The 25,959-nt window shown below is 49.6% G+C and overlaps 1 protein-coding gene across 3 annotated transcripts in view; it reads left to right on the top strand.

The window, feature by feature from the left end:
• LCORL (ligand dependent nuclear receptor corepressor like) overlaps window positions 1-25,959 on the top strand; it is a 605,370-nt gene that overhangs the window by 290,189 nt on the left and 289,222 nt on the right. For 2 of the 3 annotated variants that reach the window (XM_085642364.1, XM_085642362.1), the window contains one exon: window positions 19,373-19,465. In XM_085642364.1, coding sequence (XP_085498490.1) covers window positions 19,373-19,465 — 93 coding nt within the window. The remainder of the gene's footprint in view (window positions 1-19,372; window positions 19,466-25,959) is intronic. The other variant, XM_085642363.1, reaches the window with a different exon arrangement.

A 25,959-nucleotide genomic window follows, 5' to 3' on the forward strand; every position in this document is an offset into this window, starting at 1 on the left:
TGCCAGGTCACACAGACATACCCCACACAGTCACATACACAGACCACATGCCACCAGCAATGGAGCACAACATATAGGAAAGCCAAAGTGAGGTGCACACAAATGGAAGGCCAAGGAGACAACCAGCAAGCATGTGTACATCGCATGCAAGACAAGGAACACCCTCACCCCATCAAAGCACACATGGCTGGCACAGTGAGTGAAGTCAAACCACAGTCACCTCAGTGCAACAACTCAGGGAGACAGCAAGGCAACCCACGTATAGGCACAGGGATGAAAGGAAGGCCCTGAAGTCAAACTGAACAGCCACACATCTACACAACAACTTCACAGGAGTATGCTAGCAGCACAACACACAGGGCACATTGACACACTCTATGACTGTCAAACACAAGTAGGATTCCTCACACATACCCCCCTCACACCTGCAGCACACAACCCCAGTGTCAGACACACAAAAGTGTGTCAATAATGTCCAGTCAATACAAAGAACAAACAATCACACTCCCTGGGGGTATCCACAAACCTCACACACACACAGGGATGCCAGAACCAATGTCTGCACAAAAACAACAGCCAAACCCATAACTCAACAGAAACGCACACAGACCCACAACAAGACCACACATGTGTCTGTGCTAGCATTGCCTTACCACAGTTTTGCTGCGCATGTCAACAGGAGTGCACAACCTCATCAGTCAGGAACAATGCACAGACAACATACCACAACACAGACAAGAAGTGCACCATCACAGAACAACACAGCCACATTAAACACACAACAGATGCACATGACAATAAATCACATAGCAAACACAGCAGGACATTGGGCGATGCACACCAGGCAGGCCAGGACAAGGCAACATACACCCACAGCACTGCATGCACAACAAGCAGTGTGTGCACACAAAACATAACAGTCCCACACAGCTGTGAGTGACACACCATGAACACCCACAACAACAATCAAAACAGCACACTGACAACATCACACTCAGGAAGTCAAGTAGTACTACCGCAGCATACATACATACACCTAACACAACACCCACAGATGCACAAGTCTGGGACACAAAAGTGGAAACAACTTTTCCAGAGGACTGGGCTGCAGACAGTTGAACTGCACATGAGCAACCATGATTGCTGAACAGTACTAGAACCACACAGATAACTCATTGGGGAAATGTCATGCGTGGCACAGTGCTCCTGGACAAAGATTTGCACCACAAAGCACAGTGTCATAAATGAAGTGATGGGGAGGCACACACACAGGCAACACAAGGGGACAGCTGACATCAAAGTTAAGTGGTGTGCACTTCAGTAGTGTACCATACGCAAATAAAGGGAGTGCTGACTCACAATGTCAAGGCACCTGAAGCACAGATAGGGGATAGTATGACACCGCACACCACATACCACATTGGATGCAATAAAGCACCATGTGACAGCAATGCATGAGAACATCACACCCACAATGTCAGTGTGATTGAGCAGGTATGCACAGTGAGTAGGAAGAGGTGTGGCTCAGCAGCCAGGGTGACTGCTTCCGGAACCCGGGGGCTCACGGTTCGATCGCCGGCGGCAGATGAGCCCAGCACCATGTGACTGGGCAATAGCTTGCTTAATCTTCCCGACGGCCCCCAGCGCCTAGAGACCCTTACGGGTGATGGTTCGCGCTTTACAAATGTAGATTATTATATAGTACAAACAGTATCAAGACACACGGCTGTTCAACAAAACCCTGACTTGCCAGTCACACACTTTGCATACTCACAATTGGCAAAAGCAACAAGTAGGAGTCAGCCAGAACTGCAAGGACACACCAACACACTGCACAGTACACAACATAAACTCTCACAAGTGTACACAATCACAGGCCTGAACAATCACACAAACAGGCACTCTACTCCTGGGTGACACATGTGTAGTTTACAATGCATGGGCACACACACCTAAACACTCACAACAAACTCACCCCCTTCACACTGCTCACTTCTTGACCACCCAAGTGCACACATTGAAAGTAACCCATGTGACTAGGATGACTGGCCATTACAACATGACCATACACTTACACTGCTGGGCACACAGAAAATAACAGCACACATACATGATGACCCTGGCCAACCTGCCTGCAATCCTGTGGAAAGAATCCTACACTGTGCTGGCAGTGCCCCCAAACCTGACGTGTACAATATAGCCAACATGAACAAATAATAAAAATGACAACGGCGTACCATCTAAAAACATCATTGCACCCACAAGTATCACAATCGGGAGGAACTGAAGTCCCTGTCGCCCCAGTACAAAATTGAACAAGTCAGACAAGCCGTTGTCAATGTTGAAGTGGCACACAGGGCATGTGGCACAGTAAACCATATACACACAGGAAAAACTTTATTCAGTAAGGACACTGACAAAACAGACAACAGGAGCTACTGTATTTATTCACAAATTGCACAGATAGGCCCTATTAGAGAAGAGCAAGGCACAAAATGCAGAGCTTGTCCATGAGACGCTGCACAGGCAGGAGGCACACAACAGTGAATGACAAGGCCAGTGGGCAGGACAAAGTGCAGAGTGAGTCCATGAGAAGCTGCACAGGCAGGGGCACACGGCAAGGCCAGTGGCCAGTGCAATGTGCAGATGAGGTACATGAGAAGCTGCACAGGCAAGGGGTAAACAGCAAGGCCAGTGGCCAGTCCAAGGTGCAGATGAGGTACATGAGAAGCTGCACAGGCAAGGGGCAAACAGCAAAGCCAGTGGTCAGTCCAAGGTGTAGATGAGGTACAAGAAGCTGCACAGGGAATAGTTCAACACAGCAAGGAGCAACAAGGCCAGTGGTCAAAACAAAGTGCAGAGCTTGTCCATGAGAAACTGCACAGGCAGGGGGCACACAGCAGTGAATGACAAGGCCAGTGGGCAGGACTTAGTGCAGAGTGAGTCCATTAGAAGCTGCACAGGCCAATGGCACACAGCAGTGAACGACAAGGCCAATGGGCAGGACTAAGTGCATAGCTTGTCCATGAGAAGCTGCACAGGCAGGGGGCACACAGCAGTGAACGACCAGGCCAGTGGGCACGACTAGGTGCAGAGTGAGTCCATGAGAAGCTGCACAGGCATGGGGCACACAGCAGTGAATGACAAGGCCAGTGGGCAGGACTAAGTGCAGAGCTTGTCTATGAGAAGCTGCACAGGAGGGGGCACAATGCAGTGAACGACAAGGCCAGTGGGCAGGACTAAGTGCAGAGTGAGTCCATGAGAAGCTGCACAGGGAATGTGTGCAATTGTACCCTGCCATGGTCAGCAACACAGTCTGGGGTGTCACGATGGGCAGCACAGGCCCCGCTGTGGGAGAGACAGGTGTGTGAGGTTGACCAACATTCAGACTTGGCTGTCAGTTGGACTGGGAGCTGGCTGTGTGTCGGGCACAGTTGGAGCACTTGACTAGGGAGAGAGAGGCCCAGCTGAGGTAGAGCTATCATTGGCTTGGCAAACCAGAGGGCTGCTTGGACCAGGTGGTGGTGTGGCACGTGGAGGTGGAGTCATGCAGACATGAGACACAGTGTGGGTGGGAGATTGTGGAGGGGTGCCTTTCCACTTCTTGGGGATTCTAAATGGCTTGCCTGACTTTGGATCAATGGGAAGTGGTGTGAACACAAGAGGCACACACAACACCAAGGCTGCAGCAGGTGCAGACGCTGGCCCTCCCTCTGGGGACGTGCTGGATCCAGCGGTGCGCTTCGCATGGCCTTGCCTTTGCCCCTCCATCCCCTGTCTACCAGGTGTTCCCCCTACAGTGCCCTCCTTTCCCTGCTTCACTGGGATTGAAATGGGAGTGGAGGTAGTGGGTGAATCTGCCTTGGAGCCCTTCATATGTGTACCCTTGGCAGTCACCACCTTCTCAGTGGGCACGGAAATTGTCTGCTTGTCTTTGCGAGGCGCTTTTGGGACAGGAGAGTCCTTGGCTGGAGATGGCTCTGAGGCATGTGACCCTGAGGTCTGCTTCTTTGCTTTTTGGCCCCTGGTGTCGCCTGATGGGCTTTTGTCTTCGCGCTCTGGGGTGGCTTTGGTTTTCTGTGGGGATGGTGTCAGCGGCCTGGACCGCTTGGGCTGCTGCTGTATGCTACGTGTGCTGTATCGTGATCTTGAGGTCTGTGGAGCGTGGTCACTATCGTCAGATGTGGCCACTGGCATGGGGGTGGACAAAGGGACTGGAGCTGGACCCCGAGACTTTGCCAGTTGAAGGGCTGCCGCCACTGCAGAGGGCAAAGACTGGACAGTCCGGTGCAACCCACCCACGTCTGAATGTATGCCCTCCATGAAAGCAACCACCTGAGCCAATTTTTTGTCATGGTCTTTGAATGCATTGAGGAGAGCTGTTTGGCCCACACACAGCTGGCGCAAAAGGTCCACAGACTCAGCACTGATGGCAGCAGGGGGGCCAGGGGCTGCGGTGCCTGGGGTGAAGGACACCCTTCACCTCTTACTGGTGCAAACACGGGCAGCACCAGAGGAAGTGGCTGGGAGGGTGGGCACTATACGCTGTGTGGTGAAAGATGATACAGAGTCCCCGTTCCCTGTGCCCGCCAACATGGATGTGTCATCTCTGGCATTAGATGACGTTGAACTTTGCGTCTTGGGCTGTGATTCCTCCAGCAGACTCCTGTCCCCCCTCCGAGGCGCTGATCACATTTGTGACACTGGGCTCCTGTGCAGCTGCTGTGCTTGTTTCCCCACCACTGGTGTCCGTCCCCTGTTCCTCCGTGACCACGGGAGATGCTGCATGAGAGAGAGAGAGATGTAGGGTCAATTCAGTGATAGCAACAGAACAAACATACGCAAGCAAAGCAACCATGAAGATGACTAAATCTACATGTTGCACGCCACCCTGTGCAATAACCTTGTGCAAACACACTTTTGTTACTCAAACAGTGCGTGTAAACAAGAAAACCAGGCATAAGTGAGCCATGTGATGACCACACAGCACAACATCCTGCATGTGGATCCGTTCAAACAGTAACAAAAGGAGGGAGGAGCCAAGATGGCGACCGGGACGGCAGCGTAGATTCCCGGCTCCGTGAACCTCCGCATCCCGCACGGATATCCTGCATGAGATCCTTATTCTGCGCTACGAGATCGTGTTCGTAAACGACAGTGGCAACCGATCGTGTGACCCTGAGGTTTCTGACTGCAGTACCACCGGAGAAATCAGCGATTGAACTTTGCGGCCCGTGCGGTCCCGAAGCCGGGACCTCGAGTGGACGCCTTGGCCGGGCGGCAGTTTAACAACAGCGGCCTGTGGTGACTGGGTGGAGTCGGTCCGCCGGAGTGGTGCTCCCCTCGGCCTGCATTTTGCTGTGGCCGCTCCCCCCCTGCTGAGCGCTGCGGACCGAGGACATGCCCGGGTGTGCAATTCTCGGATTCTGTGGTGTTTGCCCCTGCCTTTGACGGTGAGCTGCCCGGACGCCGTCCCTGGTTCGGCCTGATCCTTGCGGGCGGCTCCCGGCTTTTTGCGGGAGCTGGTCCGTGGCGGAGACGACTATTGCCCGTGACCGCGCAACGGTTGAATCTGTTCCTCCCCCAGGATCCCTGTCTTCAGCGACGTGGACCTTGAGGCGTTGGTCCCGGGGTCCTGGCCCCAATACGAGTCGGGCCTTCCCAGCGGCCATTTTGTCACTATGCAGCCTACCATCCTGTCCGCTGGGACGCAGCGGGACTGGGGGTGTGTGACGGTCGGGAGTGGGGCAGAGCGATCGGAGAGAGCTGCTCTGGGGTACGGCGACCTCCTGGAGGCCCTTGGTGCCCTTCATTACTCCTTGGCTCATGGCGCCGGGGTCCTGGGGAGGAAGCTAGATGGTGTGGTATCAGCGTTGGGACAGTGGCGGCATGCTGGTCCACAAGTACACAGTGGCTTTCCACACTGCACACAGGAGGAAGATGTTGCGGCCCCCCCCGCGATTAGTGTACAGCCGGACACTCCGGACAGTATGCTACCGTGTGGTCGGCTAACTGTGGGCTTGATCTGCTCCGGAGGTATTGGACCTGAGCGGAAGATGGTGGCCTTGTCCCGTGCGCAATCTCCGGCGGCCCAGGGACGATTCCAGCAACGTGTGTCTCATTTGACTGCTTCAGCCTGTCTGGACCTTGTGTGCAGTGCAGATCCTGGGGCGGCACTGGAAAAGACGCCCCCCCATGAAGCGGTCCGTGCTGATGCTCAGAGACTTCCACCCCACCTGTGTGCGTCGCTTCCCGACTGTTTTTGGACGCTCCTGTACTTTAGGACATCGGACATGGTGCTGGGTCGAGGGGCAGGCATGGGCAGAATCGCAAAGAGCGGTCAAGGCTGAGGCTGATCCTTCGGGAGTGGTCACCTAGTAGACAGGCGGACTCATGGTTGCGTGCTCTCATGGTTAGTCGCATAGTTGGTGCATAATGCTCCCCACTCCCCCCCTTCCTCTTTTGATATGATCAACTTGGTGCTGCTAATTGTTTGCTGTGGGGAGTCTTCACCGTGCGGGAGGGAGAAGCCGGGGGTATGTTTTGAAGGCCCTCCTCCAGTTTATTACATTCCCTCCGCCCCCCCGTCTGGGGGGGCTCTTTCTTACTCCTTTTTTCTCTGTCTCTTCTATATTTCGGGTCTAGTTCCAGGGCGACAGGCACGCTGCTGGGGGGTGGGGCCATACTCATTCGCAGAGGTGCAGGGTGGGGGGATGGGGGAGGGGACTCTTTAGTCTTTATCTCTTTTTCCATGGCCTCCTTTTTCTTCTCTGTTTCTTTTTGCCTGTTTTTCTGGGATCAGCGCGGTACACCTCTCTTATTGTGAATCGCTTGCTCTTAATGTGTGCCACAGTTTCCGGGGGGTTCGCTGGGCTTTAGGTACGGGGACCTGTAGGCGCAACTATCTTTGATATTTCTCCCCATCCGTACTTTCCCGTGTCTGCGCCATTGATTCAATGTATTGCTGCTTGCTGCTTGCGTCTCTTATCCTTGCCCCTTATCGCTGTTGGGAAACTGTTTGGCACCTGATCCTACTGTTTTGTTTTATTATAAAATGAAAAACCCTTTCTCTCCTGGTGTCCTACCTGAGCGACTCATTGGCCGGACTATACTGTATTGTAGACTTTGCTCTCCGAGGTGCCGCCTGTGTTTACATGTGCTTTTATTGTTCTGATTGCTTAGCGGCCGGCCCCGGGGGGTTGTAGGCCCATACGTGTAAGTGATTGAAACGTCAATAAAGGTTTTTCAAAAAAAAAAAAAAAAAACAAACAGTAACAAAAATAGCTCAGACCTGAAGCCCACCACCCAGAATGCTATTGAAATGCCCAGTACTCGAATTCCCTTAGGAAGGACAGGTAGGACAAATGTATGACAGCTGCACCCAGCACAGAGGCCACTTACAAGCCACTGCATCACACTAACATCACATAGCCCAGCGCTGGCACAGGCTGTGTACACATGCAGCCACACACAGCCAAAGTCACCCTTCCCAGAATATTCACCCTGATTTGCTGATGCTCCTTCAATCGTGCATCCAGCTCAGGGTGTGTCACTGCCAATATGCGCCACATTAGTGGTGTCATGCTCTGCCGTGCCAACCTGCCAGTGCGAGAGAGCAGCCCCAGTGTGATCTCCGCAACGTTCTTTGCCAGCCGTGAGATGTCGTCCCACCTCTTGTGGCAGTGGGTGCGCTGTCGGTTTGAGAGACCCAGAGCCCGCACCTTGCTCGCAATGGCCCTACACACGGCCTTACGCTGGTGTACTTTGAGCTAGAAGGCATGGGAGACAAGAGGGACAAACATCAGTAACAGAGTGTCATGTAACGAGATCACTCAGGACAGTAGCATGAAACTGATTCATCCCAAATCCACAGATATGTCTTGCAGAGACAGGAATGCATCTCACATGGTACACATGCATGTGAGAAGCACACGTAAATGCATGCAGGTGTGAGGGGGGACACAGTACCTGCACATCTCGTATACAAGCAGGATGCAAGCACAGAAAACCATGTGTACTCTGCCCACATCTACTGTCCATTTCTAGGTAGAGCAAGACATACATGACATATCGACATGTGTTTGGGGGGAGACTCGCTGTGTCCAACACTGCGCAGGCCTCAACGACCTTGCCCTGTGAATAGCTCACTGTGTCATGTATGTCACATTGAGGGACATGATCTCACAAACCCACACCCTTCTCACAGGGCCAGTCGTGTACAATCAGTGATGAGTCCTTGTCAGAGTGGGCGGTGACTGTGCAGGCCAGGTGGGCTCACAATGAGCTGGACAACAGGGACCCACACAGCCATTCACACAAGCAATCACTGTCCTGACTCCTACATTACCAACTTGCTGCGTCACTGTATGGCTGACAAGACAACACATGTCCCTCCAATCTTGTTGTGCAGGCAGGGAAACGTGTGGAGTAGGGTACACCCCCCTTCACCCTAGGAAACAGCATGTTAGGCAGTGCATGACACAACCCCACACTCTCAGGCACATACTGGATCAGACCAACTACATGTGTCCCACCCCCCTGCACTCTCAACCCCACTGTTGAAGACTTACCACGACATTTGGGGCACCATATAGCCTTGGGTACTGTGTGAGCACCTCGTCCACCAGGACCTCCAGCTCCTCGCTTGTGAAGGGACTGGCACGGATCTTCTCAGTCCTTGCCATCACTGTGGACATGAGACCGCAGCGGTGGCAGTGGGTGGTGAGGGGTCTCAGGCAGCAGTCCCTGGAGGCAGCAGCAGGTGAGGGGTCTCAGGCAGCAGTCCCTGGAGGCAGCAGCAGGTGAGGGGTCTCAGGCAGCAGGCTCTGTGAGCAGTGGAAATGTGGGGCTCTCTCCCACACATATATAGCCCCCTGGTGTCATTTCAGTGGTTCTAAGCTGCTGCAATTGGTGTTCCAGGTCAGCCTTTTTCAAATGCATCCAATGACCAGCTCAGCGGTGACAAATCACGCCTACCGCGATGTTCAAAATTGCATCATGCTACCGTGATAGCGAATCCCATTGGCTGTAAGGGTATGGTCCATGGCGGTGACACCCAGGGGCCAGGCGGGCGCAACCTGGTGGTTCATCTTTCAATTGCATCCAATGTCCAGCTCCGCGGTGGCGGAGCTCGCCTACCATGATTTTCAAAATTGCATCAGGCCACCGCGATTGCGGATCCCATTGGCTGTACGGGCATGGTACATGGTGGTGTCACTCCGAAGGGTCCAGGCAGTAGCTACCGCGAGTTGGGTGCCATACAGTGACATGGGTGACCGGGATTTGGGTGGCGGTGCATGCCAACCGCCATTTCACCATGTGCATATGCCTATTACTACCGCGATTGTGTCCCGGGCCTTGGCGGTAACACACCGCAGGGGCCAGGCAGTAGCTACCGTGAGTTGGGTGCCATACAGTGACATGGGTGACCGGGATTTGGGTGGCGGAGCATGCCAACCGCCATTTCACCATGTGCATATGCCTATCACTACCGCGATTGTGTCCCGGGCATTGGCGGTAACACACCGCAGGGGCCAGGCAGTAGCTGCCGCGAGTTGGGTGCCATACAGTAACATGGGTGACCGGGATTTGGGTGGTAGAGCATGCCAACTGCCATTTCACCATGTGCATATGCCTATCACTACCGCAATTGTGTCCTGGGCATTGGGGGTAACACACCGGAGGGGCCAGGAGGTTGCTACCGTGAGTTGGGTGCCATACAGTGACATGGGTGACCGGGATTTGGATTGCGGAAGACTGTGACAGCACCAATGGACATATCATGCTGCGTCAATGGCCATCTGGCAGTAATGCACAGTGGCCACATGGTTGATGACACGTCATAGTGCACACAATGCCAATGTGCCATGTACCCCACTGCTGACTACACATGCCATGTTTGTGTATGTGATTTCTTAGATTGGCATGTACTCCCTCACAAGTCATTTGTGATATTTACGGGCCTGTACACCGGACAGTGTTGGTATGGACTTCCCAATGTGTACACATGTAAAAGTGCAGGGAAAATCACTGCGATGTTTTTCAAGATGAAGATTGTCCATCTGTGCCTGTTCGCTTATTTTTGACCATGCACACACTCGTCATGTACACTCAGCCTGTGGTCATTGTGTTGTTGATGTGTGCCAGGTTCGACTAACACCTGAAGGTGTGTTAGGTGCAGCAGCTAGGTGTGAGACAGTGGTGTTGCATTTTTACACTAATGCTGGATGATTTACTCCCCGGCGTGCCCATGGTGAACGTGGCCATATCCATATGTGCATTCTCATATGGCGAGTATGCTTTGGGGGTACTTGCTGTGTGTCAGTTGACAGGTGTACTATCAGTGTAGCTGAAGGAGTCCCTACATGTCAGCTGGTCTGTAACACAATTTTGGTGGCAGTCATTGTTGGCGTTGTTTCCGCCAAGACGTGAGATGCTGTGCCCATCTCATGATGTATTGCATTGACATGTGTCAACTTTCATCTCAACTTGGAGGAGATCAAATCTGCATCGTCCCTTCACAGTGGTGGCAGACATGGAGAATGAGGAGATCAGCCGGAAATTCCGTCTGGATAGAGCCACCCTACAGATCCTTCATGCTCAGTTGGAGCCCCACCTGCAGCCTCGCTGCACATATCCAACAGCTTTCACCCTGCATTTTTTTGCCACTGGATCATTCCAGCACATGGTGTCCAGAACAGGTGGGATGTCACAACTTATGTTCAGCGTGATGTTCTGTCAGCTATGATGATCTACAAGGACACATATATCCATTTCCCCAGGGGGCAGGAATTGGCTGCTGTGAAGGGAGATTTTTTATCCCCTTGGACACATCCCCATGTTGTTGGCGCCATTGATTGCACCCATGTTGGGCTTGTACCACCACAGGCACGTGAGCACATCTACAGGAATCGGAAACATTTCCACTCCATAAATGTGCAGGTGGTGTGCCAGGCTGATATGATCATCTTGCACGTGTGTGCCAATTTTTTAGGCTCGGCCCATGACTCCTACATCCTGCGGAACAGCATTATACCACAGCTGATGGCTACTCTGCTTCCCGAGCGTGCATGGATTGTGGGTGAGTATACCTAGTCAAATAGCGTGCTGTGTGTGTGACATGCTGTCCTCTGACCCAGCAACATTGCAATGTGTATCTGTGTTTGTTACACATAGGTGACTCTGCATATCCCAACTGTCCTTGGTTGCTGAGCCCACTGCGGAATCCCAGGACACCAGCTGATGTCTGCTACAATGATGCCCATGGGAGGACACGTCGTGTGGTGGAGCGTACCTTTGGTCTGCTGAAGTCACGTTTCCGCTGCCTGGACAAGACCGGAGGTGCACTGATGTACTCGCCCGGGAAGGTGTGTCAGATTGTCGTGGCATGCTGCATGCTCCACAACCTAGCCATTCGCAAGGAGATCCCCCCTGCTCATGGATGCTGATGAGCAGCAAAGGCCCCCGCATGCAAACCAACCCGTGTCCAGTGATGAGGACAGTGGAGAGGAGGAAGGTGTTGACCTGCGTCAACAGCTCATCACCCGCTACTTCACTTGAAGGTGAGTGACAATGTACAACGGATCCATTGTCCGATGATGTTGCTGTTGTTGTGAAGGTGTATGTGGGCTTTGTGACTGCAGCCGCTTGTTGACTCAGTGGTGGCTAACAATGTTTCTGGAACAGGGTAGTTTTGTACATCGACAGGATGTGTATGTTGGCACTTCTTGCCCATTGTGATGTGTGCATGTTGGATTATCTTGATGGTAGGTGTTCTGTGATGTCTGTGATGCCACACCCAGACTAGTGAATGTTGTTCTGTTGTGTTTTCCTAGGTCTCTTCAACCTCTCCTTGCCTACATACATCCCATACTCCTGGTACATTGTAATCATGTTCAAGACTGTACATCCTGGAATAAAGATGGAGCACACACATCAACGTGTGTAAGGATTTATTATTTACAATGGTGACATGTGAGGGGGTGAACATTTACATTGAGGTGATTAGTGGAGCAGTGAATTGACAGTTGTGGTAAATGAGATAATCGAGTAGTCACAACATTGATGTGGTGACCCAGTCCAACAGACAGATGCCATTCACAAGGCAGTGTGGGGAAGGACAGTCCAAAAAGTCAATACAGTGGTGAAGAGGGTGGCTGGCTCCGTGACTGGCGTTTGGTGGGTGCTTTGCCTCCAGTTACTCGCAGGGTTTTCTTCGGACGGCCCCTTCGTCGCTTGGCGGGGGGGCCTGCTGTAGGGCCAGTGGGGTCTGAGGACTCTCCCCTCTCTGTGGCCGCAGAGGAGGATGGTGAACTGTCATCCTGCAGCCCACCAGAGGGACGTGGAGGTGTTGGTTGTGGCGCAGGCCTGTCCCTCAGTACTGCCACTTGCTGGCCCAAGAGGTCCACAATTTGTCCCATGTAGGTGTCGATGGACCTCATCAGCAGGATGAGCTCGCGGAACACTTCTTCCGACTGGCCCGTTCGTTCCTGGGCACGTTCATATGCCCCAAGGACTATGTTAATGTGGTCGAGGCATTGGGTCCCAGCCTCTTGGTGTCTGTGAGTGACCCTGCCCCTCCCACCTTCCCTGCTGCCAGGGACCTGTTGCCTCAGTCGGTGGGGTGGTCATCCTCTGGGACAGGGGAAGTGTTGCAGGCAGCACTGGTGGTGGTGATGATGGTGATGGTGGAGGACGCACAGGCCGTGACAGTAGGGGTCTGCAGAGACGTTGGTATTGCAGCAGATGTGGTGGGGGGGGACGATGGGGTCCTGGGACCTGTTGCGCCCTGGCGCACCAGATGGGCCGGATTCGAGCTCATCGTCCAGAGAATCCCGGGAGTCAACATCCGAGAGTCCATGTACCGGGGGAGAAGAGTGGCTCTGCTGGTGTTGACCTCTGCAGTGTGTTCTTGGTCACCTCTGGGTCAGATGGGAGATGGTCATTGTAGTGCACCCCATAAGCTTTCTGTTAGCTGTATATTATTCACTGTCTGTACACCACATAGTTTACTAATCATCACATTTTTTTCTATGTGCACTTCTGTGCCTCCTGACATGATGCTGTGGTACATGCATTACTTGTCCATGGTGTGAGTTGTCAATACCTACCATGCGCAACGTGCATAATTTGTGAGTACAGGGACATGTTGCCATCTAGGGACTGGCGCAACTAAAAACTTCGATGAGGACTATTTTTGGCTTACTCTGCCCTGTCAGACATTACATCTGACCATGAACTGGCCATTGTGATCTCCTGCATACCTTGGTCTTGTCATGTGCATATCTGGATTTGAACCACCAACCATGCTTTCTTGTTTCTCATTTGGTCCTTGCTGCTCTGGCCCCATGGCACTTACACATGGAATTCAGTGCTGTGCATGATTGTGCCCAGACTTTCTTCTACATGTACATTGGTGTGTCACACTTTGGTTGCTGTGATAGTTTCATTTGCTTAGCTGTGTGCACACTGCGAGTGTCAAAAGGATCTGTGTGTATGTGTGTGCAATGAGAGGGCTGCTGTTGTCATGTGGCACTATGCTTTTTTAGGAGAATGGCTGTGTGCACATACTGGCTACTTACCTTTTATGTTTTCCCATTTGGCTTTGACTTGACACATCTGTGTGTGTGTGTGGTGGAGGCTTGCATCCTGCTCAGGGTTGTGACAAGCACACATGATATGTCTACCTTCCTGTTAGTTTGTTTGTAGTGATACAATGGCTGACACATGCATCTGGGTGGGAGGGGAGGCTCCATCGTGATGGTCTGGGGGACAAGTCGGCCTGGGGTGAGTTGTTTTTCAGGCATCCCACCCCCAAACAAATCTCCCAGGGAAGATGGCTGCCCAACTGTTTGTGTGTAGCAAGCCAATGGCTTGGAACTGCTTCTGGGTGTGGAGTGCTCCATCCTGCTTCTGTTGGGACTGGGCTGCCTGGGGGAGTTGTAGTGCAGCCCCCCCCCCCCGACCTCCCTGTGAAGATGGCTACCTACCTGTTAGATGACGGTCAACAATGCAATGGCTGCAACATGCTTTTGGGTGGGGTTGGTGCACCATCGTGCTCAGGTGTGGGACAGGGTGCATGGTGGGAGAAGTAGTGTGGGACTCCCACCCCCAAACAAAATTACCTTGGTAACTGGCTAGCTACCTGTTTGTTTGTGGTGAGACAATGGCTTCCAACTGCTTCTGGGTGTGGAGTGCTCCATCTTGCTGAGCTGTGGGAAAAGGGGGCCTGGTGGACGTTGTTGTGCTGGCTGGCTGTGCACATGCCCCCATGGCAATGTTGCTAGCTACGTTTGGGGTGGATGTGAGTGAGTGAATGTTGGATCTGTGAGACATGTGTGTGGTGTATATGAATGTACTTGGGCCTAGGAGGTGTAGCTTTGTAGTTGTGCAAGACAGTACATAGCAGTGTGGTGGTGGTGATTTGTTTGTACTTACCAGCCTCCACTCCCCCGGCTACTCCTGTGAGACTCTCTGGATGCAGTATGGCAAGTACCTTCTCCTCCCATGCATTGAATGGTTTTGGTGGGATGGGAGGGCCACCGCCAGTCCTGTCAGCCAGCTCACGGTTCTTGCTCCGCTTCTGTTTGCCACTGCTTCATGATTTCATTTTTTGAGCGCGGGGTGATCCCTACAGCATTGACCTTATCGACTATCCTTGCCCACATTTGTGCTCTTGTGGCTAATGGTGTCTGTTGGATCAGGCTACCAAACAGTTGTGGTTCCGCTCTGACTATCTCATCTACCCTGACTGTCAACTCACTCTCTGTGAATTTTGGCATTTTATGTGTTGCCATGGTGTGTGATGTGCAAAGAGGTTATGGGTGCAGGGGTAAGAGGGGTGGGGGTGATGTGTATGGTGTGTGAGGTGCAGGGGGTCAGAGGTGCAGGTGTGGAAGTGGTGGTGGTGCTGTGTGTGGTGTGAGTAGTGCTGATGTGTTGCTTTGCCTATCCTTTGTTGGGGTTAGTGGCCTTCAGTCTTGGAATGTTGCAAAGGATTGTGGTCAGGGAAGGGGCTTGTTTTATACTCCGCTATGTGGGTGTGTCCAAATGGGGTATTTCTGTCAGATGTGTTGTGTGGGTTGTCCTGGGATTTGAATTTTTGTTTTTGCCATGTGGTTGTGTCATTGGGGTGTGTTCTGTGTTTTTGGGGGCATGGCTAGTTTGCTGTGTGCACTTTGTGGCCTTGTTGTGTGTTTTTTCTTTTGTCCACCATATTTGTCACGGAGCGTCCGCAGCGGTGGCGGTTCTGCATCTCTTCCGCCGGCTCTCCCATTCATCACTGTTTGCGACCGCGGAAGTCGGAAACTGCGGAACGTACCGCGTGGGCATCGGGGTTATCCTAATTTGACGTGCGGTGTCTCCGCTGTCCTGGTGGCGGTTTGATTGTTTACCGCCACAAATGCGACCGCTGCGGATGGGTTTTAGCCATCTCCGCCCGCCGCGGACGGGTTTTGGCCATCTCCGCCGTTGCTGTGGGCGTTTTTTCTTGGGCTCGTTCCGCCGCGGTCAGTGTTGTTTGGCGGTTGTTCCTAATTTGGATGCCGGATTTTTCACGGTGCCGGCGGGAGGGTGATTTCCGGATCCATAGCAGTCGGGGTGGTTTTCCGCCCACCATCCTAATAGGCCCCAAAGTATTTAATAACAAAATTAATACGTGAGTATTATTATTTTTTCTTAAGATCAAAATAATATCATCTATAAATGTTTCCAAAATAATTAATGTACTCAAAATGTATAACTATTCCATAAAATATTTATTATTAGCATAAATATTAACTCTTTAATGACAATATTAATACCTAAAAATTATAAACTCAATATTACTTAAATTATTTAACATACATTAGAAAAAATGTAAACAAACACTTACCATACAATACTTACCACTGAGTTGTAAAAACATGTGTTGTACTTTACTTTATTATACAGTTAATTAAAACCGTAACATGCAAACATCATATTAATAAAATGTAAGGATTAAAATATAAGGGTTAATAAAAGATTGTATACACATTTGTAAATCTAGTAATACAAAAATAAATATCAAATCCAAAGAGCAGCATTTCAAGTTAATGGCAATATATCACAATTGGCCATTTGGTCAAAAAGAGAAGTGTATAGTATAAAAGACAATAGCAAAAGTGTCACAATGCTTATCACAGAAGGTTTAACTTTCATCGACATTCATATATGCAATAAGAATATAGCTTGTCAGTTTCTAAATGCTGGGCATTATGCAGTGCAGTTAAAATGTTGACAAACTTCCCAGCTCTTGCTAGAACTTGGGCTGAGTTATTACTGAAGCACAAATCAGATGCTTCCCTGCAGTGTCTCAGTAACTTTTCCCGATAAACTGGGACCAGTAGGCGTCGGCGATCATTGGCAAGATGAGGGCAACAACATAACAGATGTAACCAGGACTCATGTGGATAATTGCAGAGCCTACATGTTAGCTGACCATTCCTCCGAGCCCACAGCGGGTTAAAGTCATGAATTGAAAGGGCTAACAGCCTCATATAAATGATTTTATTGCGAGTCTGTGGTTGAAGAGAATAGTTAAAATATGGTTGAGATTTCCCCTTAATATACGAGTCATTCAAAGCTGCAAGGAGTGTTTATTTTGGGAAGCCGAGCAACATCTCTCTCGAATGACACTAGAGTAATTTGGCCTTTTATCATGTGTTGTACTTGTATATGCATTGTAATGGCATGTGTTATAAAATGATGTACCTGCGTTGTAATGGTTGCGTTGTAATGGTTGCGTTGTAAAGGCATTGTGTTGTAAAGGCTTTGCGTTGTAATGCCTGCGTTGTAAAGGATGTCTCCCCGCTGCTTCGTATCCAGAGGACACACATGATCAGGAGAGGGGCTGCCACTTAAGAAAAGGGGTGTAAAAGGTGAGCGGTATGGGCGTCGTCCTTTGAGCCAAGAGGGGCCGTCCTTACCTCTGTTTTGATGCGGCTCACAAAGGAAAGTCTACTTCGCCTGGGAATTAGGTTGATACGTGACTTTTAAAGTTGTTTTTTCACCTTTATTTGCACTCAGACCTGCAGGCAGTGACTCCATTGGCGTTGGAGCAATCCGCATCAGCGCGCAGAGGCCGGCACCACCAGCGGGGCCCTCTGACTGGGAGGAGCACGGCCCTTCCTGAAATGACAGAGAAATTACTCTTCCTTTGGCAAATATGTCAGGCAACATTACCCTCTGCTCTGTCATGTTGGCGCGCGGCGGCATGCTTTAGGGGGAGGACTTGTTAGCAAGACGAGTGGTCTTGGGGGTAATGGCGAAGGGAGAAAGCAAGGCTAAGGAGGTTTAGCGTAGCAAAGTCATCTGCAAGTTAATCAAGTAAACAATTGCGTCTCAGGCAGTCGCGGCTGGCAAAACAGGTGGGTGGGTTCGGGGGGGTGGAAGTGGGACGGTCACGGTAATCAATATAAAATAAAAAAATTAGCTTCCTCCGTGACTGGTTCACGTTCCACTGCCTCAGCTCCTGTTGCTCCTGGTGCGTTTTAGGCAGCTCCCCTCCTTCTGCTCCCCTAAGCCAATCACAACGCTGCTTTGGCAGCGTTGTGATTGGAGTGGCAGAGCGGAGAGCGCCCCAACCAAGTGCCAGTAGGGAGGCCATTTTCTCTATGTAGGCTGCATGCAGCCTACATATAGAAAATGGAGAGTGCGCATGACTGCTTTGGTCGGGGACGACCAAACAGTCAGGGCCCACAACATTGGGCAAGCCACTCCCCCCCCTGCCCTCGAGCAGGACCGCCCACCTCCCCACCCCCAACCAGGCACTTCTGCCTTCTCGCAGAGCGAGAAGCAGAAATATAAAAGGGTAGTTTTACCATTTTATGTTTCTGATTCTCACACTTCGAGAAAGCAGTGGGCGATGCCCCCACGCCCCAATCGAGGAGCCGCCACTGTCTAACTTCATGGAGCGGAAAACGCTGTCTATTTGTTTAGTATGTATCTGGCACGTTTTCAGGCCTACTTTACATATACTCATTTTTTGGCACTAAAGATAGGGTTGTAAATTTGCTTGTATTTCTATATATTGCTGATATGGTATTTTCCTGCCAAACACCTAAGGGCTTTCGATAATGTTTCAGTGCAGTAAGTACATACGCATGGATGAATGGTGGGGCAATAAAGGCTAAAAATCAAAGATCTTGATATTCAGAATGATAACATCAAAGTACACTTGGACCCTGATGGGAGGTGTCAGAGTTTAACTATCTAATTCTCTCCATAAGACGGTGGGTAGACTTTAAATGTACTGGTGCACTACTTTACTGTGTCAAAATTGCATTTTAAATATGGTAATGCCTCACTACTGCCCTTCTACCTACCAAAGGTGATACAAGTGGTGCTATATGAAGTGTAAGTATGGAGAGTGATGTTCTTAAGGAGTCAAAAGTGGATAAACTTAAAGAAAGATTTTGGCACCAGGCATTGAATTGATTGTATAATATTCATTGTGTGGCAGTGTGGTTCTAGATAGGACTAAGGAGCCGTAAAAACCTTTGCTGCAGTTAAGAGCATAATAAAATCATTGTTATCTAATTCTCACTCGAGTTTAGATATGGCAGTTCTTGAAGAACATGAGAAAAACATGGGAGCCTGCTGAATATTGTTTGCTTTGTGACACTGTGCTTGTGAAAAATCTGAATAGGCTTGCTGTTAATGAACAGGAGGGCCTGGATATTTCTAGTCAAGTTACTTACAAAATGTCTTTGGAAATAATCATTATAGAATGGAAGAGAGTGGCAATGAGAACGCTGAGTACAGTGGTTCATGCTCTACATGCCTATTACGATAGCTGATACTGGAGAACTGGATGATTACATTTACAGGTATAGAAACCCTTGCAAGCATAGATTTGCCCACATTTATTAGTAAATCCCAACTTGTAGACAGAATGTTTTCAGGACAGAATATTTAGCACAATACTTCTGAGTCTAGTAAAGGTAAGTATCTTGTTACATTGTAAAATATGTTGGCAACTGCAGGACAAGTATTATTTAGCGGTTTCCAACGTTAATTGAAAAAGGAAATTGGCTTAGGAAAATATTAACTCGTAATTACCTAGAGAACCATAGGCCAATAGATGGCTGAACACGAGACAATCTATATGCTTTCAAACATTGCTTAGGCGTTCATATTTATAGGTTGGTACCTAAGTTTGTTCTATTGCTCTCATTCAGGTAAGTTCCATTCAGCCATTCTTTTATGTTCATAACTGGTAGAAGTTTACCAGTAGGTAATCTCCATTCAGACATTCGTTAATGCTCATTACTGGTAGAAGTTTAAAAAAAGTGAATTTTATGGTCAGAAATTGTAAGTGACTGATATCTAACCTTTGTCACCTCCCCTTCAGCAGCAGTGCTAAAACTTCAGTGGAGACATTTGGAAGGTATTCAAAACATCATAATATTCTTACATCACAAGGATTGGTGACGCATCCTTACGGGTGAGTAAGCTGTTCCTTAATTGCTCTGTTTTTTAAGAACGGTGTAGGCAATCATCTTAAATACTTCCTCTTATATATCTCACAAACACACCTGTAAAATAAAGCGTTTTGTTGAAAGTTTTATGTGATGTATAGCTAGGATCCATAATAGAATTTCCTTCAGATTCGAGGTATTTTGAAGCCAAGGTCATATATTAAAAAAGGCACAACCTAAGACGGCACTCTTCCGGTCAGTCAAAAAAGAGGGTATTATGACATATACCCAAACAATTATTTTGTTGCTCCAGCCCAGGCTACACTTCTTCAGTGTAATATCCATTAGGAAGGTTTATGAATGCCCACAGAATTACACCCTTTCACCTCCTTGGATCAACTATGTTCCCACACCTTACGACTACAGAAAAACCACTGCTTCGGTGGATATTCTAAAGTCACCTGTGCCATCTGCAGGGGTAAATGCAGATCCTGATTCTGTGACTACAGATCTGTTTAGTCCCTCAGATTATACTGTTGGTACCATTAGATTCATGTTGGGTGCACAGAAAGCTTTCTGAATTTTACCCTTAGATGAGCATGGGTCTTAAAGGTACCGGTATATGGTTGTATGACTTCACAATGCATGCCATTACATCGCATGTGATTACAAACTGGTTATAACAACACAAGTGCTTTTACAACGCGTTACCATTACAATGCAGACTTAACCACGCATATACCTTCACAACGAATCTTGTTGTAAAAGCAAGTTTTGTAAAAGCATATGCGTGATTAAAGTTATGATTGAAAATATAAGTATTTTACAAGTAAATTTAAACACCATATATGTATACAATATAGGTTTATATTTCCCTGTTAAATACTTATAAATTCATAGTAATGACATGCATGGTAATGCATAAAAACATATGTAAAACTAATGTACTTATTTTTATATATGTTTTTATATATTCGACACACAATGTGTGTTGAAATATATAAAACCACGTATATAAATATGTATGTATACATTTTATATAAATGTGTATACATATATATGTATATATGCCGTGGTATTTCGTGGTGGTAGAGGTGAGAAAGGGAGTTGTGTGAGGGTACACCTCACTCGGACAGTTTTGGAGTATCATGTCATTTCGTAATTATTTACTGCCACTTTTGAAACATTTTTGTGCACCCAGACATTTCACTCCACGTGTGCTTTTAACAAACGCAATGATGGTTGAAAACGCTACTAAAGCATAACTTTCACATTGCCATAATTTGCATTGCTAATACTGATGCATTGTGGAACCTGTGGTGCCTGCTGATGTCACATGACTCAATTGGAGCACTTGCAATCAATAAATGTTTCCCACCTGTGAACAAGGCGTAAGAACGCCGAAACGCGCAAGGAGTCATGTGGCAGAAGGGAATTAAATGCCAGATTCACTCTCAATCCGGGCTCGGACAATTTTCTTTGTATGTTCAGGACGGGCCCCTCCATTCCCGTTGCCGCCGGAGCCGCCCTGCAGGGTTGGGGGCCCCCATCATGGAGTTGTGTTTTGCGATGTTGCCAGCATCTTTGGGGGCATGACCCGCTCACTCTACACCACGCCAAACAGGACTGCTGTGGTATTTCGTAGTGGTAGAGGTGAGAAAGGGAGTTGTGTGAGGGTACACCTCACTCAGACAGTTTTGGAGTATCATGTCATTTCGTAATTATTTACTGCCACGTTTGAAACATTTTTGTGCACCCAGACATTTCAGGGGACGCTCCTAACAGAAGTTGAACGCTGTGCCATATACCTACCTGCCGTGAGGGGAACGGCCTGCTGTGGGGTCGCTGGGCTGCATTTTGGCGGACCTTCATTGCCGTGAGGGGAACGGCTTAAGAAAACTACTAATCCCGGCATTCCCTGTACCGGCGCCTGCCGATGACGACGCTACCCAGCGCCGGACCTGCTTAAAATCGAACAGGCGCTCACGCAGCGCGGGACGCTCCTAACAGAAGTTGAACGCTGTGCCATATACCTACCTGCCGTGAGGGGAACGGCCTGCTGTGGGGTCGCTGGGCTGCATTTTGGCGGACCTTCATTGCCGTGAGGGGAACGGCTTAAGAAAACTACTAATCCCGGCATTCCCTGTACCGGCGCCTGCCGATGACGACGCTACCCAGCGCCGGACCTGCTTAAAATCGAACAGGCGCTCACGCAGCGCGGGACGCTCCTAACAGAAGTTGAACGCTGTGCCATATACCTACCTGCCGTGAGGGGAACGGCCTGCAGTGGGGTCGCTGGGCTGCATTTTGGCGGACCTTCATTGCCGTGAGGGGAACGGCTTAAGAAAACTACTAATCCCGGCATTCCCTGTACCGGCGCCTGCCGATGACGACGCTACCCAGCGCCGGACCTGCTTAAAATCGAACAGGCGCTCACGCAGCGCGGGACGCTCCTAACAGAAGTTGAACGCTGTGCCATATACCTACCTGCCGTGAGGGGAACGGCCTGCTGTGGGGTCGCTGGGCTGCATTTTGGCGGACCTTCATTGCCGTGAGGGGAACGGCTTAAGAAAACTACTAATCCCGGCATTCCCTGTACCGGCGCCTGCCGATGACGACGCTACCCAGCGCCGGACCTGCTTAAAATCGAACAGGCGCTCACGCAGCGCGGGACGCGCGCGGGCAGCGCCCGGGCGAAGCCCGGGCCAAGGGCGGGCCCGTCCTTGCCCGTCTCTGACCGATCCTGACTGGACTGGGCAACATCTCTAACGCCGCTGTGACACTATATCCAAGGTAGAAGGACGTACTTATCCTTGTTCGGTCTCGGAAGAGATTGTTGCATCCCCTTGCTTTGCTTCATAGTTGCCCATTCTGTACAGCTAGCATCTTGTTCTAGTGGAGTTGCATTTTACCTTCTGGTAATTGTCCTTTTTAGGCTAACGAGCGCATTGGCTCTAGTATTGTATGCTTAGTATAAATGGCGTCCAAAGGTAAACGTACATGCGGGGGTGGGTCTGTGACCGGTACACTCGACCATTTCATTACAAGAGCTGTATCATGTCTAGAGCACGAACTGGCTATTACTGAGCGTCGCTTGTCTGTAGAGTTAGCACAAGCTAGACGCTCTTCTTTGGGAATTTTGGCGGGGGCCAAATCTCCTTTGAAGATAGTGGGCCAGAACGGGGGCGAACTAGCTCTGCAGGAGAATGTTGGGACAAGTCCTTCCACATCGCAGCCCTGCAGTATCGTGTGTGATGCTCCTGGGGACTCTGGTGACTTTGCGATAACAACTCGCAGCCCCCCTATCTCTAATAAATTAGTTTTAACCCACCCACAGACTAGGGCTAGCAAAAGAATTGTAAATCCCCCTAATGCCAAGAGGAAACGAGTAGGGGGGTCCCAGGGAGGGAGGAAGGCCAAACACCCTAATGTTACGGAAAAATCTCCAATGGGGGCAACACAGGGAGATGTTCCACTATCTCCTGGTGGGAATATTACTTGTCATAGTGAGCAGCCCCAGTCGAGTAATATGGTTCTCGAAATAGAAAAAATGTTCCGTTCTCTGATTCTCCCCGTTTTGGAAAGGGTTAAGCTAGTTAGTGAGAAGGTAGATAGATTAGAACAAACTGTTCTGGATAATTTCTGCTCACTTAAAAATGTTATTAAATTAGCTACCAAGGCAAGGGACAATCCTGTAGGGGTGTCCTCTACCCTTCCTACTCCCCCGCTGGCATCCTCTGCTAATGAAGTAGTGCATGGGGTTTTACCCGAGGTCGCTCTCCCCAAGGTACAGGTTATTGATAATTCTAACTTTACTAACCAATGTATAGATAATTTGGGAGACAATCTTTCGAGTGTGCCCAGTATTAATGCTGGAAAAAAGTCTATGAACAAAATAAGGTCCTCGGAACCTGGGGCCAAAAGCAGTATATCGCCTAGGACTCATATTCATCTGCCCCCTGCCTGTACACCCTATGTTGCTGTTCTGACTGGAGTCCCTGAACTACAGGAAGGTGTTTCGGAATCGTACCAGCAACTAAAGAACAAAGTTACGTTTTGGTTAAATAGGAACAGACCGCTTCCTAACCACTTAGATGGAAAGATCCTCTTTACTAGAAGGGTTAGCTGGGTAGGTCCAAGACCCAAAGATGTCCCAGGGGACTCCATTATTGTCAACTTTGGAGATAGTCGTACAGTGCATTATATTTGTGGCTCCCGACTGGCTTGCGACCAGTCAAAAATTAGGGTACATGACCTTGGGTTTTTTTACAACTCTTGCCCTGTAGGACTTAGTCCACCTCTGGAAAGTTGGGAAGCAAATGATCTGTGCTCCCCAGTAGCTTTTGCCTGACCGACACCTGGGCCGCAGTTATTTACTACACCTCTCAATCCAAGTATCCCTGTTGGAGGGCCTAAGTTCAACGAACCTCTACGTTACTCCCCTGTTACCGGGGTGGATAAGATAGTAGATGTAGTTATAGCAACCCCTGATCTGCCTATGGGATCACAATCTGGACTCGTGCAGTTGTGTGCGAACTCTGCCCACGTCCAAGGCCAAGGAAGGGAGGGGGGGTCTATGGTCTCTTGGAATATTGCAGGCTTAAAATCAAAAATGGATTCACCGGATTGGCTAGGCTACATAGGCAACTTTGATGTCTGCCTTTTCCAGGAAACCTGGACCTGTGAGCCTCAGTTCCTACAGGGATTTTTGAACTTTTATGTCCCCGCAATCCAGGGTTTAAGGGGACGTCCAAAGGGAGGACTGACAATCTGGGTCCGACAGGCCATATTTTCAAAGGCTTCTGCAATACCTACTGGGTCCGAAGATATTCAATTAGTCAGGGTGTCATTTGGAACCCTTGGCGATTTAGACATCTACAATTTGTATTTGAGGGACCCGAATAGGACAGGCTCCCAGGTTTTGGCTCTCTTGGTCTCCATTATCGACCAGCACTCAGGTGGGAGGCGAATAGTGGTAGCTGGGGACTTTAATATCACCTTCGAACCGCTCCTAGACCCTGATTCTGGGTGGGGCAACGAAGCTGTGGAAGACCAATTGTGGGGGGTACCTGCGCTTGACCTCAGTCCAATCAAAAGGTGGACTGAGATTATTGTCCGGACCAATGCTCTCTGTTTTGAGTATGGTTTGAGGGCCCTGAATGGGAGGACGCCAGGTGATAAGCAAGGGGCGAAGACTTTTGACAATGGTCGACATTCTAGCAGGATTGATTATGTCCTATGTAGCTTGCAATTATGGCAACCAGTCTTAGATATGGTTGTTGAGGTCAGAGTCGAGAGCGACCATAACCCTATCTGTGTTGCGCATAGATGGTGGTTTAGTAATCGCTCAATAGCTGGTGGAATGGTTCCGTGCCTGCCTGAGGTAACTCTAACAAATAATATGCGTAGACTTAAGTGGGGGGAGCTCGAGCATAACACCCTGGCCATTGCCGATACAGACAACAAATTAGCTGATTCTATCGTTGAGCTTGAGGGTATGCTATTCCAAGATCCTGGCAATACTAAAGTCACTGCATGCCATGAGAAGTTGTTTGCTGAAATAGGTTCCTATTTTACGAAGCCCTTGAGGAACACGAATAAGGCTCCAACTAAGAAAAACAGATGGTATGACGGTGTTTGTAGGGAATCCAGGTCCAACCTGGTGAAAGCCCTGTCTAATGGTGGACAGGAGTGTATCCGTTCCGCCAGACTAGCATACAAAAAAGCTGTAAGGATGGCCAAAAAAAATTGGGACGAGCAACACTGGCTGGATTTAAAAAGCGCCTGCCATACCCGAGATTCCAGGCTATTTTGGAACATTCTTAAGCGGGGCTGTGGTGGGCGCTCTGATAGCCCCTCCAACTATGTTTCACAGGCAGAGTGGGTTCAATATTTCAAACCTCAATATGCTTGTAACATTTTGTTTAACTTCGCATGGGTGCCAAATTATGTTTTCTACTCCCAGGGTCCCTTTTGCATCCAAGATGCCAGTAGGGCTCTACGCTCGGTTACCAGTGGACGTGCCCCCGGCAAGGACAGGGTTCCTTTGGACGTTTTTCTCCACAATAAGGGTAACTGGAGCAAGTATATAACCCTATTGGCTAACGCTGTGGCTGTAGGCGCGCCAGTCCCAAAATCTTGGAGGGGGGCAGTTATTATACCTGTATTCAAGAAAGGCGACAGGTCGCTCCCGGGAAACTATAGGCCCATTAGCCTCATCGATTCCGTTCAGAAGGTGGTAGGGAGGATGGTTTTGAACCAAATACAAGAATGGATGGATGATAATAACATTTTGTCACCCTTCCAAGCTGGCTTTCGGAAACTAACCAGCACGGTGGACCAAGTCTTTTACTTTGTCCAGCTCCTTTGGAAGGTGGTGACATTGGGGAATGGCAGTCTTTATGTAGCTTTTGTTGACTTAAGGGCTGCCTTTGATCTTGTACCACGACACCGGCTGTGGGCAGTCCTAGAGAGGCTAGGTCTCCCCAAAGAAATTCTGACTATGGTGATGCGTCTGCAC

Source organism: Triturus cristatus, chromosome 2_2, assembly GCF_964204655.1.
Source record: "Triturus cristatus chromosome 2_2, aTriCri1.1, whole genome shotgun sequence".
NCBI classification, from domain to species: domain Eukaryota; kingdom Metazoa; phylum Chordata; class Amphibia; order Caudata; family Salamandridae; genus Triturus; species Triturus cristatus.